The 20,267-nt window shown below is 43.2% G+C and overlaps 1 protein-coding gene across 2 annotated transcripts in view; it reads right to left on the bottom strand.

Moving 5' to 3' along the window:
• The window catches only part of cax1 (cation/H+ exchanger protein 1), a 67,344-nt gene that overhangs the window by 28,600 nt on the left and 18,477 nt on the right, over positions 1-20,267 (bottom strand). For both annotated transcript variants that reach the window (XM_063073009.1, XM_063073010.1), the window contains 6 exons: positions 13,983-14,088; positions 12,968-13,084; positions 9,247-9,308; positions 8,229-8,378; positions 6,455-6,640; positions 820-922 (listed from right to left, as the gene is read on the bottom strand). In XM_063073009.1, the coding sequence (XP_062929079.1) occupies positions 820-922; positions 6,455-6,640; positions 8,229-8,378; positions 9,247-9,308; positions 12,968-13,084; positions 13,983-14,088 (724 nt within the window). The remainder of the gene's footprint in view (positions 1-819; positions 923-6,454; positions 6,641-8,228; positions 8,379-9,246; positions 9,309-12,967; positions 13,085-13,982; positions 14,089-20,267) is intronic.

The raw sequence follows: 20,267 nt of genomic DNA, 5'->3' as shown, positions 1-20,267 counted from the left end.
ACAGTAATCTGTGGATATTAACCACTGACCACAGTACAGGCTCCAAAAGAGACTCAGGAGATGAATGAAAATTAGTTGTGCCTTTGTAAAGTTTATACTGCAAGACTTCGACTATACAGAGCTAGAAAAGACTTCGACTATACAGACAGTGCAAGCTGTAAGCTGCAAGGCTCGGCTGTGTAGCATGCTTGCACAGGCCCAATCAATTTACTGCATTATTAATAGAATGAAGAACAAAAAGTCTCTCAGAGTGATGAATCCATAATGTGGTGGAGCAGAGGCAGACTTAAGTTTGCTTCCGTCAGAGGAAAAGTTCTAAATATCGACCAGAGAGCTAATCCCCAACAACAGCTGGCCACTGTGGCCAGTGGCATTTCTTAGTAGTAAAAAGGCAAGAGATTTCTCAAAACTCACCTCGCAAGCTTTGCAGAACTACTGCAACTAGGTTTTAAGTTTTATTAAAACCATTTGGGGTTTTACTTCTTTGAAGACAGAGTGCTCATCTCAGTAATAAAAAATGAATGAAGACAATCATCTCTACTTGTGCAGATAATATTTTCCACTAAAAAAGTTAGTACAGCACATAGTTCAAACAAGTTTGACAATTACTTCCCCAGGGTGGTGGTCGATGAATTTTACTGAACCGATCAACTGTGCTGACCGGTTTACTGGTCAACACTAAGCAACGGAGTGGGATAATTTGGGGACTCTAAACGTGCACAATTAGCATTCAGGTCAAAGTAATTCAAATTCTACTTTAAGTATCCAGCAACAGTACCTTTCTCTGACCTAGCAACTCCATAATGAATGAAAGGATACTCACAGCAAACACATTAATGCCGACCACGGTATACTTGTAATAGTAAAGATTCATAGCGCGGTAACAACAAAGGACCACTTCTCCTTCCAGTGGGATATCAGTCTGAGGGTAGGGAGTGGGAGAAAGGAAAATCAGTTCAGATGGACCTTTCAATCCAGGTATCTGTCGTATCAATCACATTGGGCTGTACCTCTTGCTACGTGTTAAAACCATAAGGCCACAAGGCATGGGAGCAGAATTAGGCCATTTGGCCCATTGAGTCTGCTCTGATATTCCATCACGGCTGACTTATTATCCCTCTCAACCACATTCTCCCGCCTTCTCCCCATAACCTTTGACGCCCTGACGAATCACGAACATATCAACCTCCATTTTAAATATACCCAATGACTTGGTCTCCACAACTGTTTGTGCTAGTAAAATCTACAGATTCATCACTCTCTGGCTAAAGAAATTCCTTTCTGTTCTGAAGGGATGTCCTCGTATTCTGAGGCTGTGCCCTCTGGTCCTAACATCCCCCACTATAGGGAGCATCCTCCCCAAGTCCCCTCTGTCTAGGCATTTCAATATTCCACAGCTTTCAATGAAATCTAAACTCCAGTGAGTAGAAAACCAGAGTCATCAAACTCTCCTCATACATCAACCCTTCCCGTCTCAGGATCATTTTCGTGAACCTCCTTGGAACCCTCTCCAACGTCAGCAAATGCCTTTCTAGATAAGGGGCCCAAAATTGCTCACAATATTCCAAGTGCGGTTTGGCCAAAGCCTCTGCATCACACCCATGCTTCGAGTCCTCTCAAACTGAACGCTAACACTACATTTGCTTTCCTTGCCACTGGCTCAACCAGCAAGATAACCTGCAAGGAATCCTGCACAAGTGTAGGGTAAAACATAGGATTTCTCCCACTGGCAGAGGAATCCAGAGCTAGGGGTCATTAAACAACACTAGAAAAAAATCCCAGCACTGCCCCGCCTCAGCTCCCCAGCCGATGATTAGGGTCTACAGTACACTGCATAGGCAGACTCAGTGGCAGTATTGAACAAGGAGCCAAATGAATATCTAAAAAGAAAAAGAATTTACAGGACTACAGGGAGAGGATAATGAAGCTGTACCAGGTAAATTGCTCTTACATAAAGTCAGCAGGGACCAGAGACTAGGAACTTTGTTGCACTAATAGCTGTGATTTGATTTTGCAGCCAAAAGGATCTTGGACTAGTCCTGGTTTAGTGATAATGTCAGAGACCAGAACCAGTTGTTCCAACAGTCAGAAGGGATCATGAGTGTTGAAGCCTTCATTTTAAAAATCAATTTCCAAACCAACAGAGGATCTCTCCCTCCTTCTCCAGCCTCCCAGTGTAACAAAATCTGTTTTAATCCTGGCATCACTCAACTCATCACTCAAGTGAGGACTCCAAAATCTGAAATCTAACTAACCCTGCTGCCAAATTCTCCTTAAAATCTTCCACTGCCTAACATATCTCAGTTTCTGATATGGCTTCCCTGTCAAATTATTTGAAAGTAGTTTCATTATGCACCCTGAAGCATTTTGTTGTGTTAAAGACACTAATGGAAAATACAATTTTCAATGAAGCTAATCGAGGAACCATTAGACCGATCTGAGAAAACTGCCTTTTGCTAAATTGGCACAGAATCATTGGAGATCTCCGTAACTTCAATAAAACTCCAGCGAGACAGATCAGGTAAGGTAGATGAGATAATTTAATTTAAATAAACTTAAAGTCAAACTTTCAAAATAATGCACAGATCTAACAAGATGCTGTTTGCTATCTGCTCTTTATTAGGCCAAACAGACAACTAGAAACAGACTGGCCAACTTTACAGAAACAACCCCATTAATCTGTAAATTCAGGAGCAGATGGATTATTACTTCAGCTAATACCGGATACCACATATACAATTATGAGCAAACTTACTGCCGACATCTAAAAGCAATGGTTTAAACTTGCCTCAGTGCAAACACCACATCTACTGCCAAATCAGTCACCCACGTACAGAGGTTCAATGGTCTAACTTAATATCAGAGAATGTATATAGTAAACAACCTGAAATTCTTACTTGTCGCAGACAACCACAAAAGAAAAAAACCCACAGAAGGAATTACAGAAAAAAAACCTTAGAAACTCAAAACCCCTCCTCCCTCACCACAAGCATCAACCTTCCCCTCCCACCCTACTTCAGCAAGCATCAGCACCCCCCCCCCCCACCACCACACAATAACAAGCCTCCAGACACCATGATCTACAGGTCCATCAAAAACTACCATCCTACCCAACACTTTGACATCATGGGGGTGGGGGGGAGGATGAGAGAGAGGGGGGAGAGAGAGAGATAATGCTCCTGCCACAGCGAGATAGGGGAGACCAACAGCTCGCTGTTTTGAAGTTACAGTCCGCAGTGTCACTTACTTTTTGAGTCAAAGACAGAGGAAAATTCCCGATATAAAACAACAGAAAATGCTGGAGATAAGGTAGCAAATGCAGAGAGTAGCAAAGTTAATGTGCAGGTCAGGGCAGCAAGGACTAAGATTGGGAAACTGAGACAGTGCCTATCATGACATGAGAAGCTGTTGGATTCAGTTGAGTAGTGCAAGAGGTAAAAGACAGATCATAGTGGGTGTAGGAAAGATAATCAAAACCGACAGGTGACCAGAAGCTCCACGTCACTATGGCTACTTCAAACAGCGATGAGTTCTGCAAAGTAATCACCAAAACTTCTTTTGCTGTAGTGAAGATCAAACCATAAACAGCAAAGGCAATGCACACTAAATTAGAGATTCAAAGGTCACTGCTTCACTTGCGGTTGGAAAGGGTAAAGAAGGGGGCAAGGGAAATTTGATACTTATTGTGTGGGGTGAGGGCAGAGGTGCAGTAGCAGTGGTTAAGAAAAATGGAAGACATCACAGGAGCACTGACCAGAAAATGTCATCAGAACGGATAAGATGGAACCAGAAAACGGAATGGATTCCGTACTGGACGCAGGATGGGAGTCACAGTCAATGCAGCTGTGGAGTTCAAGGGCTTCTGGTGGCATTGGTCACTAACCTATCCCAAAGTGGAGAGAGAGAGACTTAAGACAAGGGGTCCTAACCTTTGTTGTGTCATGGACCCCTATCTTAGTCGAGAGGTCTGTGCACCCCAGGTTGGGGACTGCTGCAGTTAAGAACACAAAGAATTAGAGCAAAGGTAGCAAGCGCAGGGTGGAAGCTGGCAGAATAAGGTGGTGAAATGTCTACATTCTGTACAAAATCAGTAAGCCGTGCCAAAGAGTCATCAAATATTGAAGAATTAATGTGTGACGGGAACCTGAATTACCCCTATGAACTGTGCTCGTTTACCCCTATTAACTGTGCTTTTGAAAAGAGAGAGAGAGTTATTTAACACCAATATCTTGTTTTGAAAAATCAGAGAGAGATGAAGACTAACTTTTGGACTGGCACTTTAAGGCACTGGAAGTAACTTTTGGATTTCTGCTGATTTGGAGAGAGAGATGGCACCGAGCAGCTCGTAAGTTGCTATGGTGACAGAAGGCGGTGTTATTTGATGGACACTCGATGTTATGATTTTCGGCAGCGTGTTGATACTTCTCAAGGATATTCGCCTGCTTGTGCATTTCTTACGTAGAAAGAGGAAGGAGGAGTTATTTGAGTGACAGTTGATGCTCAGCACAGGAAGATAAAATAGGAAGTCAGATGATATAGACTTCAGGCACATGTTTTGGACACTGAATGAGCTTTGTTGTGCCTGCAGGAAAAGTGGGTTTTTGCAGGATTGATCAGGCGGATCGATCAGTGGTTCTTGCAGTGAAAAGGAAAGGGGTTGACTGGTGGGGAGTTGTCCATGTGTCCACCCTCACCTGAGTGATAGCTCCACCACAGAAAACCGGTCCCCTTTGTTGTGATCACAGTCGGTGACTTTTAAAGGATTTCGGAGGACAACGAGAAGATCGATGGCGTCAGCTCACCTGAAGACTCAAATCTCTCCCTCTCTCTCTCTCCATCACTACTCAACTCAATACCATGAACTGAACTGAACTTTACTCATCATCGTAAGACTCTATCTTCTTACCCCTATTCTGAAAGAAACTGGGTCTTTCATACATATATTTCTACACTTACTGATATATATATAATCATTGCTAACCTGTTTGATTTATCTACATTTATATTACTGTATTGCATAGTTACTAATAAATATTAGTAGTTTATAGCAATACTGGACTCCAAAGTGTTTTCCATCTCTGCTGGTTCTTTATTCCCGTCACGGGGTACGTGACAAATGAAATAAGGACAATTTCACATATCCCACTAACAGACAGGCATAGTTATGACCCATATTGCTTCCCCTAGTTAGAGCTTTGATCTGCCCATCTGATGCTCAGATTTCCATCTGCAATCTCTGCCTTTTTCAAAGAAATGCCATGATGAGTGTAGTAGGGAGGAGTGACTGACTCTGTAACACTGTAGTAGAGGACAGGGGTGTGATTCTGTAACAGAGAGATGGGGGGGGGGGGACTCTGCGCACTTGGTACCAGGGAGAGGAGGTCTGGATCTGGTTGAAACACAAACTGCAGGCTGAAGTGAGCCAAGAGAAACCCATGCCTGGTTATCAGCCTGACAACCACCCCATAATCTCCAGGATGGAAGCTTGCGTTTGTACATACAGGGTACAATCAGAAATGCACAGCTCACATGGCACACAGTGACTGCTCATGGAACACACAGGTACAAAGCCTGACATTCATTGCAAGAGGCTCTTTATATACACAGCACTTGTGGAATAGCTTCAAGTTAATTTACTTATCACAAGCACATGGAAATATATGGTGAAATGTGTCGTTTGTAACGGCGTGATAGGGACAGCCTGCAAATGTTGCCACACATTCCAGTGCCAAAGGTGGAGTAGAGATACAGGGGAAAAAAGAATAATGAACACTTTGGATCAGAGAGCGTTCATTCCAGGAAAACCAATTCCCCTGTTGATGTCAGCTTATAAGAAAGAGAAAGTCTGTTTTGAAGATAAAGCTCTGACTTTGCATGCATTCTTTCCATCTTCAAATAGACAACTTTATCATCTCCAAAGGGACTGCCCACCAACTCCCGAACAACATTTTGGTTCACTCTCCCATCTCCATAAACAGCAATCAGCATCTTCCCCTGATACCACAGGAGACGGAGCAGCTGCCCTGCCCTGCCTTCCCAGCACAACGTGCATCTCGGTTCCAGGGCTCTCTCCACCACAGCCTTATTCAGCTCCTATTCACATTCCAACCCAACCCTCCCCCACAACCTTCACCACCACTGTTTGCATATTCCCCCCCCCCCACTTTAGTTCTCCACACCTACTCATTTCCTACTTCTGATAAAAGGTAGTGGATTTGCAACTATAACTGGCTTTCTCTACGTTTGCTGCCTGATCTGCTGCGTGTTTCCATCAGGATGTCATTTCTTACTTCCAGCACCCGCAGATTTTTTTAAAATATGAAGCTTTACCACATTGAGATGTTCCTTAAAGCTCCCTCCTTTTGCCATAAATTCTAGTTGTTAAATGACACAGTATGTAAATTTCCTGGTGACAAGGAGATACTGTGCACTGCCAACAAAACAAGATTCTTACCCTCTTGGAAGTTCTGATCTGAAGCTGCTCGGGGGGCATTAGCAAGATGTCGGTGATGGCTCTGCCATTTAGCTTGGCTATTGGGATGGTGACAACCAAAATCCAGGCAATGAAGGAAGCCAGGCAGTGGGCAAGTGTGAGAAGTGGATACCCCAGGAGAAGCCACACGTACGTGCTTGGACAGTGCTGGAAGTGAATCAAGACAAAGAAATTAATTTGTCAAGTAATGAAATTCCAACTCCGCTTTGGACAGTCCTAAGCCCGGCTGCAAATTGAGGAAGGCTGGACATGGCAACCACAACCCGCTAAAAACCCACTGCTGCAGCAACACCAACAGACGTTCTAGAAGACCAAAAAGATGGGGGCTGCTCCTGGAGAAGCCTGAACGGCTGGCCCCAGACAGAGGAGTCTGGCTAGCTGCTGTCGGCAGTCCACACCCCAGCAGGCATGATGGGCTGAAGAAGAAAGAATCAAATTCGACGTCAACTATCAAACTGGACGTCCATGCTTAAAAAGAAGGAAGTTAAAAGCACAGCATAGCTGTACACACATTCTGAAAACCATGGCAAACAGATGCAGAGATTCGAACAACTGTTTTAATCTGAGAGGAGCGAGGAGCAGCATGTCATACCATTGAAACTAACAGCAGTTAGCACAACACTGCTACCACTCAGGGCAGAGTTTGGTGCTTAACTCTAACGTCTCTGCAAGGAGTCTGTACATCCTCCTTGTGACTGGGTGGGTTTCCTCCCACAGTCCAAAGACGTACTGGTTAGTAGGTTATTGTAAATTGTCCTGTGATTAGGCTAGGGTTAAATTTTCAGGTTGCTGGGCAGTGTGGCTTGTTGGGCTAGAAGGGTCTGTTCCATGTTGAATAAATAAATCAGGTTGAAATATTCACAGGGGAACATACTTTCCATTTTGGAGAGATGCACCACTTCACAATGTTCTATAACGGTGCCCTTTCCCAGCAGCTCAGTTCAATTCTTATCTTGGACATTCTACCGTCCAGTCAAACAACCTTCAAAAGCTGCATAAACGTCCAACATCTTCTCCTGACTCCATACATTAAAAACAAGTTCATATGAAGTTACACAGGTCAACATGTTAAGTAGGAAATATACATTCAGTGGCCACTTTATTAGAACCTCCTGTACCTAATAAAGTGGCCACTGAGTGTATGTTCGTGGTCTTCTGCCACTGAAGCCCATCTGCTTCAGGGTTCGATGTGTTGTGCATTCAGAGGTGCTCTCCTGCACGCCACTGACATAATGTGTGGGTACTTGAGTTACTCTCATCTTCCTGTCAGCTTGAACCAGTCTGGCCATTTTCCCCTGACCTCTCTCATTACTGGGCACTTTCACCCACAGAACTGCCACGCGCTGGATGTTTTATTTTGTTTATTGCACCACTCTACCGACTGTTGTGTGTGAAAATCCCAGGAGATCAGCATTTCTCAGGAATGTCTGGCACCAACAATCATTCCATGGTCAAAGTCACTTAGATGACATTTCTTCTCCATTCTGATGTTTGGCCTGAACAACAACTGAACCTCTTGACCATGTCTGAATGCTTTTATGCATTGAGTTGCTGCAATATGATTGGCTGATTAGATATTTTCATTAATGAGCTGGTGTACAGGTGTAACTAATAGAGTGGCTACTAAGTGTAGAACTTCAGTGTAAACTTTCATCCATATCCAAGTACCAAGTTACTGTTCATATTAAGAAGGTTCATAGGAGTAAGGAAAGCTGTCTTTGAACAGACAATCTACCCAGTATTTTGTTCCCACAGTTGAAGACTCTGCAGGAGTGTGGCCAGTCTGTTCCACGGCACCGAGCAGTGATGTGGTTTCCACCGCAGTCGACTCAGGAGTGCTCTCGCCATCAAATCGCACACTGCTCTTCCTCCGATTCACGAATGGCTTTGAAAAGGGAACAAAAGCAGCTCAGAAGCCATTTTGAAAACACACCGATTGTACTTGAGTGCACAAGGTCCTATCACAAGCACATCCCTCCCCACCATCAACTGAGAATAAACCCTGACTATCCGATCCCTGATAGCTACTGCCCCCATCCCAGGCACCATCCTGCTGACTCTCTCCTGCATCCTTTCTCCCCACCAGAGAGTATATTTACACAGAGCACACCTTTTACCAAATACCCCACCATCCAGGCCAAGCTACCTCCTCACTACCACCGTCAGGCATGTGGAACGGAAGCCTCAGGTCCCACACCACCAGGTTCAGGAACAGTTATTAACCACCAGGCTCCTGAACTGGCATGGATAACCTCAATCATCACTGCTCTGAATTGTTTCTACAACATACAGACTCATTTTCAACGACTCTTTACAACTCGTGTTCTCAGATTTTTTTTTCCACAGATTGCCTTCTTTTGCACATTGGTTGTTTATCAGTCTTTGTTTATGCATAGTTTCTTTTAATATAAAATTCTATTTTATTTCTTTTTCCCATGTAAATGCCTGCAAGACATTGAATCTCAGGGTAGCATATCGTATATGCATGCATCACTAAATGACAATAAAAGAGGACTGCGTGTCCTCGTAATCTAATCTGATCTAACATATACTGTACGAGCTTTGGACTTTGCTATAATGTGACTACACAATACTTAGTACACTCAATAAATGCAAACTAACCAAATTCACTGCACAATATGTTAACCAAAAATCAACTCACTTCACCCTGGTTCACAGTCGATCCGTAAGCATTGAGGTCTTAACAGATTACACAACTTGAAAACAAGTCAAGCAGAAGTGATTGCTCCTACCTTTTGAATTATCTTCCCAAATGGCCAGAAATAATATCCAGCAAGACAGCAGCATGATTTACCTGGAAAATAAATAGAAGTGTATTACTTTCCTAAATTGGCACCTTTCTCCCCACCAAGGGCTGTACAGAAACAAAGCAGACAAGCGACCAAGGAGGTAGTGTGGCCTGGGTGGTGGGGTATTTGGTAAAAGATGTGCTCTGTGTAAATATACTCTGTGGTGGGGGAAGGAAGCAAAGGCAGACACAAAATACCACTTGGCTCCAAAAAGGAAAGGGATACCAACAGTTTTAAATCAGCCTTTAACCAGGGTACAGTGCCTTGAAAAAGTATTCAGCAACCACAACTATTTTCACATTTTAAGGTCTTGTTTTCGACATTTAAAATATATTGTAGGATTTTGAGCTAATCTACAAAACATAGTGCATCATGTTAAATCAAAAGAAAAATTCCAAAACCTGTCAACAATTTACTAAAAATTAAAAGCAAAATTTAAGAGACTGAAGAAGTACTCATCCCCTTTGTAATTACTACGCTAACTTTCCTCAGGTGTAATACACTGTATTACCTTACAAACTCACCCCATTTGTTGATGCAGGAAATTGGAAGATCACCTGTTTTCAATGAATTCAAAAGTATGGTAGACTTTCAACAAACCAAACCAAAATGAAGACAAAATGAACATTCAAGACGAGTCAGGGAAATGATAATAGAGAAGTACAAACCTGAGGAAGGGTACAAGAACATCTCAAAGACACTGAACATTACCTCAGAGCTCAGCTCAGTCCATTGTGAAAAAGAGGAAAAAATGTGAAACCACAGCCACACTGCCTAGTTCAGGCTCCCCCACTAAACTTAGTCACCAGAGAAGAATGGCACTTGTAGGGGAGGCAACGGTGATGCCAGTCACTGAGTGAGTGAGTTGCAGAAGTCAGTGTCTGTAACTGGAGATGAAGTTCATGGCTCCACAATCTCTGAAGCCTTGTTAAAAAAAAAAGGTCTTTGTGGAAGAGTGGCAGGGACGCCAGGTTTAAAAAATAGCATATTCTTGCCTGTAAAGATTTTGCAAAACATCACTTAGAGGATACCGTAACGATGCGGTCAGATGAGCCTAAAGTGGAACTTTTTGGCCTCACACTGAGCATTATGTGTGGCATAAATCTAATATTGCGCGTCAGCCAGGTAACACCATCCCTACAAAGTATGGTGGAGGTAACATCACGCTATGGGGATGCTTTTCAGCAGGAGGGACCTGGTCAGGATTGACGGGAAGATGATTGCTGCTAAACACGGAGATCCTGGATAAAAGCCTGGAGCGTCTGCTGGAAAGCTTACACTGGGGAGTAAACTTGTCTTTCAGAAGGAGAACAACTGTCAAAACAACCATGGAGTGGCTTCAAATGAAGAAAATTAATGTCCTTGAGTGACCGTCAGGGTACCAATCTTAACTCCATCAAGCATTTCTAACAAGACCTCAAGATTGCTGTTCTCCGCTGCTCCCCAACATTTTGCAAAGCTAATAGAGACTTAACCAAAAAGACAACTGGATGCAATAGCTGTGAGAAGTGTTCAACTACGTACTGAGCAAAGGGGGATGAATACTTCTGAACTGCTGACATTTCCGTTTTAGAGTTCTTGGTTTTTCTTGCTTTAGGATTTCCCCTTTTTGTTAAAATTGGTAAATCCCTGCTATAATACTCATTTACGTGAACAAAGGGTTGAGGGTTGAATCTTTTACAAGGCACTGTAAACCTTCAACAAACAGGAGAGACTTCCAGCCGTGACTGCAGATAGTACTAAGGACGAAGATGATCAGCATTTGAAGCAAGTGGCCAGGGACGGAGGAGACAAGCACACACAGCACAGAAAATGTAGGCTTGCACTTGAGGATGGAGCCTTCATCCAAATTTGCCTTTTAATAACAGAAAATTTAAAAAAGAAATATTATCAAATTAGTCAGGAGGCTAGAGGCCAAGCACTTTACTAAATTTAGATGATGCCAACCACCTTATGATGTCTACACTGAGATACAAGTCAAATATAATGTTATACAAACCCAAGATCAAGGGGAAATCCATTTTCAGACACAATTAAAGTTTGCATTCTATAATTAGGAACAAAACTAGAGACCATAAAAAGAGGAACAACAGTCCACGGGGGGTTTTAAAAAGGGAACAATAATCTTAATGCTGTGTTTAGTTATTCAAGCCAAACTTGCATAAGAGTGAGAGAGAAACAAGGTACTGACTTGGACCACTCCCTCAGAATAGACAATTTTCAGAACAAGGTAGATTGGGAATTAAATCTAGGCTTTATATCTGGAGACTAGCAAACACCCATTGTCTTAAATCATGAGGGGTGTGGAAAGAATAAAAAAAGATGGCATACTATTCCAAATCTGGACATAATGGGTGAGATAGTATACTATATCCAACATAAAAAGCAGGTTAATATTCTGTAGAAAGAAATGAATCATAAATTTGTATTTGTTCATCTGTACAACAGAGATGGTGTTTCCCAAAGAGGATCAAAATGCAAGGGAGAACTTACCAGTCAGCTCAAGGAAGATCTATCTACTAATAAAGGAACACACACTGTCTGTGCACTACAGGATGGAGTATATAAAACAGATGGTCATCAAGAATCAACTTTATTCACCAAATACATGTCCGTGTCTTAGGAATTTGCTGTGGTGTGTCGTCACGACTTGCAACAATAGACAACGTAGGTTAGAAGTGATTCCCAAGGTGAATGAGGCTGAGGAGACACCTGTTAGAGGGTCACAAATGGGATAGATAGTGCAGTTTCATTCCCATTGAGAGCAGGTCAAAAGCCAGATGGAATAAGTAAGGTGACAAGGATTTAAATGGAAATGAGGGCCACAGTTTCCACCCCAGAGGGTGGTGGGTAATGGATCGGGCTACCAGAAGTGGTGGCAGAGATGGATACAATTGTTTAAAACACATTTGGATAGATCCATGGAAAAATTTACAGGAACACGGGCCAAACACAGGCAAATGAGATGAGTAAAGACAGGCGTTTTGGTCAGCGTGAATGAGTCAGGCTTGTTTCTGTGCTGTGTAATTCTATTAATGTACAAAGCCAAATAGGCTTTGCAAACTCATCAGACACAACAGGCCAAACAAAACCTACTGGAGTTATTAGATTTTGTGGTAAAGCATCTTTAAGATACAGAGACATCAGATGTTTAATAGATCAGCTCTGCAAATCAACACAGTGCAGAAATTGGAAAGTTTACCTGCAACTTGGTGCAGAAAATTCCATGTTTGTCACAACGAAATTGGATTTAAGACCAAGTACACGGGACTTGCCAAATGGAGACCAAGCTCACCAAGATGCCAATTGATATGGTTTAGTAATATCAAAACTGCAGGAATTACAAGTATCTAGCACATAACTAGGGGTGAATGTTCAAAAGCCAATACACCTGATAGATCCTTGCAAGGAAATAGATTCATGAAACTAATTTTGCATTTTGAACTCATTTAGAATTTAATAGAATTCATGCAAGGAAATAAATGTCCATTTTCCAATTTTCAAATTACCTTTTAAAAAAGAATTAAGACAAATTGCCATCTGTTGTGTTAGATTAAATAAATGTTAGACCGTAACAAGTACCATCCCTCCTTAAAGACAGCGATGGTACTGCGGATGCAGTTCATTACTTCACGTTAGATGTTCGACATGCTGCAGTACCTACCGTAAGGAATCCCCACGATGGTAACAAACATAATTAAGGCAACGAGAAGGTAGAGCAGAGAAATCCACCAGCCAAACAGCAGCACATACAACACATTGTCACAGGTGACCAGAGATCCTGAAAGACAGGTGAGTACACTGTAATACAGTCACTGGATTTCATGCTGCCCAAAGTTTGTTGGGTGCATTCCATTTTAGGGAAGGAATGCTGATGCAGAACCAAACAGGATTCACTTCTGCATCCCCAGTGGTAAACTAACAAATCAAAACCAAATGTTTGCTGATATGGATTGTCACATCAACTGCTAGCCGGTGAGCTAACAGACAGCTGAAGCTGCAATCTGAATTTAGTAGATCAAATGGGCATCTGGGTACATCAAGTCACAAGCTTAAAGATTTAGTTTCCCTGAGCTCAACCACTGAGGAAGTTGAAATCACAATGTTGGAAAAAAGCACAGCAGCAAATAACATCATTTTTGGTTGTTAACATAATTAACATGTCCCAAAAGACAACCAGCTGTAAAAGGCTTATTGATTCTATTTCATATGATGTGAGCTAGATTACATACAAATGCAACCTTGGCAAGTTTAAATGCTAGTCATTCACATTCAGTCCTTCTTCACCTGGCCACTATTCTTTCATTTCTTTAATTAGATAAATTATTTGGTTTTACCCCAGTCCTAATGACTGGTCCCTATCCAAATTATGATCCCAGGTTCTAAATTCATGGTACAGAAAATACTGCCTTAACTTCAAGTCCTCAGAATCCTGTACATTTTAACTCAAGGATTCTTATTCTTTTGAAAAATAAAACTTTTTGATATAATTGCGTAGTTTTCAATGCTCTATTTACTAATACACCACAATCTACCCCACCCACCCCTCAAATACCCCACAAACATGGATTGGGATGATAGAATATGGAAAGTATTCAAAAATAGGACCATCCAATTTCCACTCAATACCTCATCACATATACAGGGACAAAACATCAAAATACTTCTTGCAAAATTACCTGGATGTTTGATGACGTTGAGATCAGAATAGAGTTCTTTCACTACTGCAGAACGGTCTTCCCAGGGTCTCTCGGTCACGTGACTTTTCCACTTCTTAAATCCGAACTACAGAAGTTACAAATGCAGATTGCAAAAAAGTTCAGGTAAACCAACCACTGCTCGTTTTATAAGCCCTGTCCTCCAAACTTGCATAGGAATAGTAGACGGGATAAACTCTTAGACAGGTGCATTGGTGGATATTAAGAGGAAAATATTTCTTCTGTCAGTCACATTCACTGACGACAATCAAACTTCTTTCAATTATACATGGCATAAAAATGCACTTGCCCAAACATACACTCTCCAAAGATCATACTTTAACTTTACTTCATGTTAGCTGCTAACCGCAGGAGATTTTGCACCAAACTCCCATCAAAAGCCAGCTAACTTTTTAAATCTACAGGTGATCAGCCAACTTACTTTAAAGACTTGCACAGTTAGAAGCGCAGACCAAATGCAGCACGTCTACATTTGCTGATGGCACTAAACTGAGTGGGAAAACCAAATTGTGCAAAAGATGTGGAGAGTCTGCAGAGAGATATAGGTAGGTTCAGTGAGTGGGCAAGTGTCTGGCAGATGGAATACAAGTTGGTAAATGTGAGGTCATTCACTTTGGAAGGAAAAATAGTAGATCAAAATATTATTAAAATGATAAAAGATTGCAACATGCTATTGTACAAAGGCACTTGGGAGTACTTATGCATGGGTCACAGCAAGTTGGTTTGCAGGTCAAGTCAAGACAAGTTTATGATCATTTAATTATGTACACGTATATCACCGAACACAATGTTTCTCCTGACCAGGGTGTAAAGCAGAGTAGTACACATAACACACAATAACTTAGGAAAGTAAAAATTACATCTATAAATGAATAACGCACAGATAGACAAAGTGAAGTGCATAAATTAAATATTGTAGGATACAGTACACATTATCCAGTGTCACTTTGAATGTGATTCCGCAGGCAGCTCAGAAGCTGTTTGGCCTGAGCAAAGGTGTTTCCCATCCTGACTATCGGAGTCTCACGCCTGATAGTAGAATATCAGAGAGGATGCTGGATGGACGGGAGGGATCCATGATATACTAGGGGCCACGTGCACGCAGCGCTCCTGATAAATGTCCCCGATAGAGGGTAGAGACACCTCTGTGATCCTCCTGGCCATTCTCACAGTCCTTTGTAGTTTATTAAGAAGGTAAGAAGGTAAATGGAATACTACATTTCATTACTAGAGGGATTGAATTTGAGAGCAGGGAGGTTATGCTGCAATTGTACAGGGTATTGCGAGGCCGCACCTGGAGAAATGCATGCAGTCTGGTCTCCTTACTTGTAGAGGAGGTTCACCAGGGTTATTCCAGAGATGAGTGGCAAACCTATGAGGAGAGATCGAGTCCGCTCGGATCATACTTGCTGGAATTTGGAAGAGAAAGAAGATACAGTGGCATGCAAAAGTTCGGGCACCCCTGGTCAAAATTTCTGTTACTGTGAATAGCTAAGCAAGTAAAAGATGAACTGATTTCCAAAAGGCATAAAGTTAAAGATGACACATTTCTTCAATATTTTCAGCAAGAAAACTTTATTTCCATCTTTTACAGTTTCAAAATAACAAAAAAGGAGAAGGGCCCAAAGTAAAAGTTTGGGCACCCTGCACGGTCAGTACTTAGTAAAACCCCCTTTGGCAAGTATCACAGCTTGTAAACGCTTTCTGTAGCCAGCTAAGAGTCTTTCAATTTTTGTTTGGGGGATTTTCGCCCATTCTTCCTTGCAAAAGGCTTCTAGTTCTGTGAGATTCTTGAGCCATCTTACATGCACTGCTCTTTTGAGGTCTGTCCACAGATTCTCAATGATGTTTAGGTCGGGGGACTGTGAGGGCCATGGCAAAACCTTCAGCTTGCGCCTCTTGAGGTAGTCCATTGTGAATTTTGAGGTGTGTTTAGAATCATTATCCTGTTGTAGAAGCCATCCTCTTTTTACCTTCGGCTTTTATTTTTTTTACAGACGGTGTGATGTTTGCTTCCAGAATTTGCTGGTATTTAATTGAATTCATTCTTCCCTCTACCAGTAGGAGGGCCGGGGCAGAGTGTAAAGAGTCGACGGGGATTTGTAATGGACAGAGGAGGGAGAGTGAAGTCGGGGTGAGTTGTTTGAATAGGGTTGTGGGGAAGGTTTGAGGATGAAGCATAGCGAGTGCTGGGGCCTGGTACCAGAGGGGCTTGTATGCATGGGCCACAGTGGGGTTGAACGTGAGGTGATGGACTTTGTGGGTCAGTGGAGAGGGAACTAGGTCAGTTTGAGCTAGGCAAGCCATGCCTAGCTATGGGATTAAAGAAAAAAAAGTGTACTGCCCATGTTGTTCCATTGTTTAAAACGGGTTCTAAGAGTAAACCTAGCAATTATCGGCCTGTGAGTCTGACATCAGTGGTGGGTAAATTGATGGAAAGTATTCTTAGAGATGGTATATATAATTATCTGGATAGACAGGGTCTGATTAGGAACAGTCAACATGGATTTGTGTGTGGAAGGTCATGTTTGACAAATCTTATTGAATTTTTTGATGAGGTTACTAGGAAAGTTACAGGGAGGTAGTCACACCTAGGCTGCCAGAAGCAGGTCGTTGGGTGACAGTCAGAGGGGGGAAAGCGAAGATGAGTAGACAGGTAGTGCAGAGCACCCCTGTAGCCATTCCCTTCAATAATAAGTTTACCATCCTGGATACTGTTGGCGGGGACGACTGACCAGGTGTGAGCCATGGTGGCAAGGCCTCCGGCACTGAGTCTGACCCTGTGGTGCAGAAGGGTAGGACAGAGAAGAGGAGAGCTGTCGTCATTGGAGACTCTATAGTCAGGGGAGCAGACAGGAGATTTTGTGGACGTGAGAAGGACACCCGCATGGTTTGTTGCCTCCCAGGTGCCAGGGTCCGGGATGTCTCTGACCGGGTGCATGACATCCTGGTACGAGAGGGAAAGCAGCCAGAAGTCGTGATACACGTTGGGACCAACGACATAGGCAGGAAGAGGGATGAGGTCCTGAAGTGTGAGTTTCGGGAACTGGGCAGAAGGCTGAAGAACAGGAGCTCAAGGGTGGCGTTCTCAGGATTGCTGCCAGTGCTACGTGACAGAGATGGTAAGAATTGGAGGAGATGGCAGTTGAATGCGTGGCTGAGGAGTTGGTGCAGGGAGCAAGGTTTTAGATTTTTAGATCATTGGGATCTCTTCTGGGGAAGGTGGGACCTGTACAGATTGGATGGGTTGCACCTGAACTCGAGGGGGAGCAATATCCTTGCAGGTAAGTTTGCTAGCATGGTTCGGGAGGGTTTAAACTAATTTGCAAGGGGGATGGGACCCAGAGCGATAGAGCAGTGAAAGAAGTGCATGGAGTAAAGCCAGATCTAACATATAGAGAGGCTTTGAGGAAAGAGAAGCAGAATAAACGGTGTAAAGGTAGTAAGGTAGAAGGGTTGAAGTGTGTGTACCTCAATGCAAGAAGCATCAGGAACAAAGGTGATGAACTGAGAGCTTGGATACATACATGGAATTATGATGTGGTGGCCATTACAGAGACTTAGCTGGCACCAGGGCAGGAATGGATTCTCAATATTCCTGGATTTCAGTGCTTTAAAAGGGATAGAGAGGGTGGAAAAAGGGGAGGAGGGGTGGCATTACTGGTCAGGGATACTATTACAGCTACAGAAAGGGTGGGTAATGTAGCAGGATCCTCTTTTGAGTCAATATGGGTGGAAGTCAGGAACAGGAAGGGAGCAGTTACTCTACTGGGGGTATTCTATAGGTCCCCTGGTAGCAGCAGAGATACCGAGGAGCAGATTGGGAGGCAGATTTTGGAAAGGTGCCAAAATAACAGGGTTGTTATCATGTGTGACTTTAACTTCCCTAATATTGATTGGCACCTGATTAGTTCCAAGGGTTTAGATGGGGCAGAGTTTGTTAAGTGTGTCCAGGATGGATTCCTGTCACAGTATGTGGACAGGCCAACTAGGGGGAATGCCATACTAGATCTAGTATTAGGTAACGAACCGGCTCAGGTCACAGTGAGTGAGCATCTGGGGGACAGTGACCACCACTCCCTGGCCTTTAGCATTATCATGGAAAAGGACAGAATCAGAGAGGACAGGAAAATTTTTAATTGGGGAAGGGCAAATTATGAGGCTATAAGGCTAGAACTTGCGGGTGTGAATTGGGATGATGTTTTTGCAGGGAAATTTACTACGGTCATGTGCTCGCTGTTTAGGGATCTCTTGCAGGATGTTAGGGATAAATTTGTTCCGGTGAAGAAGATAAAGAATGGTAGGGTGAAGGAACCATGGGCGACAAGTGAGGTGGAAAATCTAGTCCGGTGGAAGAAAGCAGCATACATCAGGTTTAGGAAGCAAGGGTCTATTGAGGAATATAGGGTAGCAAGAAAGGAGCTTAAGAAGGGGCTGAGAAGAGCAAGAAAGGGGCATGAGAAGGCCTTGGCAAGTAGGGTAAAGGAAAACCCCAAGGCATTCTTCAATTATGTGAAGAACAAAAGGATGACAGGAGTGAAGGTAGGACCCATTAGAGATAAAGGTGGGAAGATGTGCCAGGAGGCTGTGGAAGTGAGTGAGGTCCTCAATGAATACTTCTCTTTGGTATTCACCAATGAGAGGGAACTTGATGATGGTGAGGACAATATGAGTGAGGTTGATGTTCAGGAGCATGTTGATATTAAGGGAGAGGAGGTGTTGGAGTTGTTAAAATACATTAGGACAGATAAGTCCCCGGGGCCTGATGGAATATTCCCCAGGCTGCTCCACAAGGCGAGAGAAGAGATTGCTGAACCTCTAACTAGGATCTTTATGTCCTCGTTGTTCACGGGAATGGTACTGGAGGATTGGAGGGAGGCGAATGTTGTCCCCTTGTTCAAAAAAGGTAGTAGGGATAGTCCGGGTAATTATAGACCAGTGAGCCTTACGTCTGTGGTGGGAAAGCTGTTGGAAAAGATTCTTACAGATAGGATCTATAGGCATTTACAGAATCATGGGACAGTCAGCATGGCTTTGTGAAGGGCAGATCATGTCCAACAAGCCTGATAGATTTCTTTGAGGAGGTTACTAGGCATATAGATGAGGGTGGTGCAGTGGGTGTGAACTATATGGATTTTAGTAAGGCATTTAACAATTTCCACGCAGTAGGCTTATTCAGAAAGTCAGAAGGCATGGGATCCAGGGAAGTTTGGCCAGGTGGATTCAGAATTGACTTGCCTGCAGAAAGCAGAGGGTGGTGGTGGAGGGAGTACATTCGGATTGGAGGGTTGTGACTAGTGGTGTCCCACAAGGATCGGTTCTGGGACCTCTACTTTTCGTGATTTTTATTAACGACCTGGATGTTGGGGTAGAAGGGTGGGTTGGCAAGCTTGCAGACGACCCAAAGGTTGGTGGTGTTGTAGATAGTGTAGAGGATTGTCGAAGATTGCAGAGAGACATTGATAGGATGCAGAAGTGGGCTGAGAAGTGGCAGATGGAGTTCAACCCGGAGAAGTGTGAGGTGGTACACTTCGGAAGGACAAACTCCAAGGCAGAGTACAAAGTAAATGGCAGGATACTTGGAAGTGTGGAGGAGCAGAGGGATCTCGGGGTACATGTCCACAGATCCCTGAAAGTTGCCTCACAGGTGGCTAGGGTAGTTAAGAAAACTTATGGGGTGTTAGCTTTCATAAGTTGAGGGACAGAGTTTAAGAGTTGCGAGGCAATGATGCAGTCCTGTAAAACCCTTGTTAGGCCACACTTGGAGTACTGTGTCCAGTTCTGGTCGCCTCACTATAGGAAGGATGTGGAAGTGTTGGAAAGGGTACAGAGGAAATTTACCAGGATACTGCCTGGTTTAGAGAGTATGCATTATGATCAGCGATTAAGGGAGCTAGGGCTTTACTCTTTGGAGAGAAGGAGGATGAGAGGAGATATGATAGAGGTGTACAAGATAATAAGAGGAATAGATAGAGTGGATAGCCAGCGCCTCTTCCCCAGGGCACCACTGCTCAGTACAAGAGGACATGGCTTTAAGGTAAGGGGTGGGAAGTGCAAGGGGGATATTAGAGGTTGATTTTTTACTCAGACAGTTGTTGGTGCATGGAATACACTGCCTGAGTCAGTGGTGGAGGCAGATACAGTAGTGAAATTTAAGAGATACTAGACAGGTATATGGAGGAATTTAAGGTGGGGGCTTATATGGGAGGCAGGGTTTGAGGGTCGGCACAACAATGTGGGCTGAAG

Source organism: Mobula hypostoma, chromosome 20 (genome assembly GCF_963921235.1).
Source record: "Mobula hypostoma chromosome 20, sMobHyp1.1, whole genome shotgun sequence".
Taxonomy (NCBI): Eukaryota; Metazoa; Chordata; class Chondrichthyes; order Myliobatiformes; family Myliobatidae; genus Mobula; species Mobula hypostoma.
The sequence above is the reverse complement of the archived record's forward strand: the minus strand, read 5'-3'. Positions and strand labels throughout refer to the sequence as shown.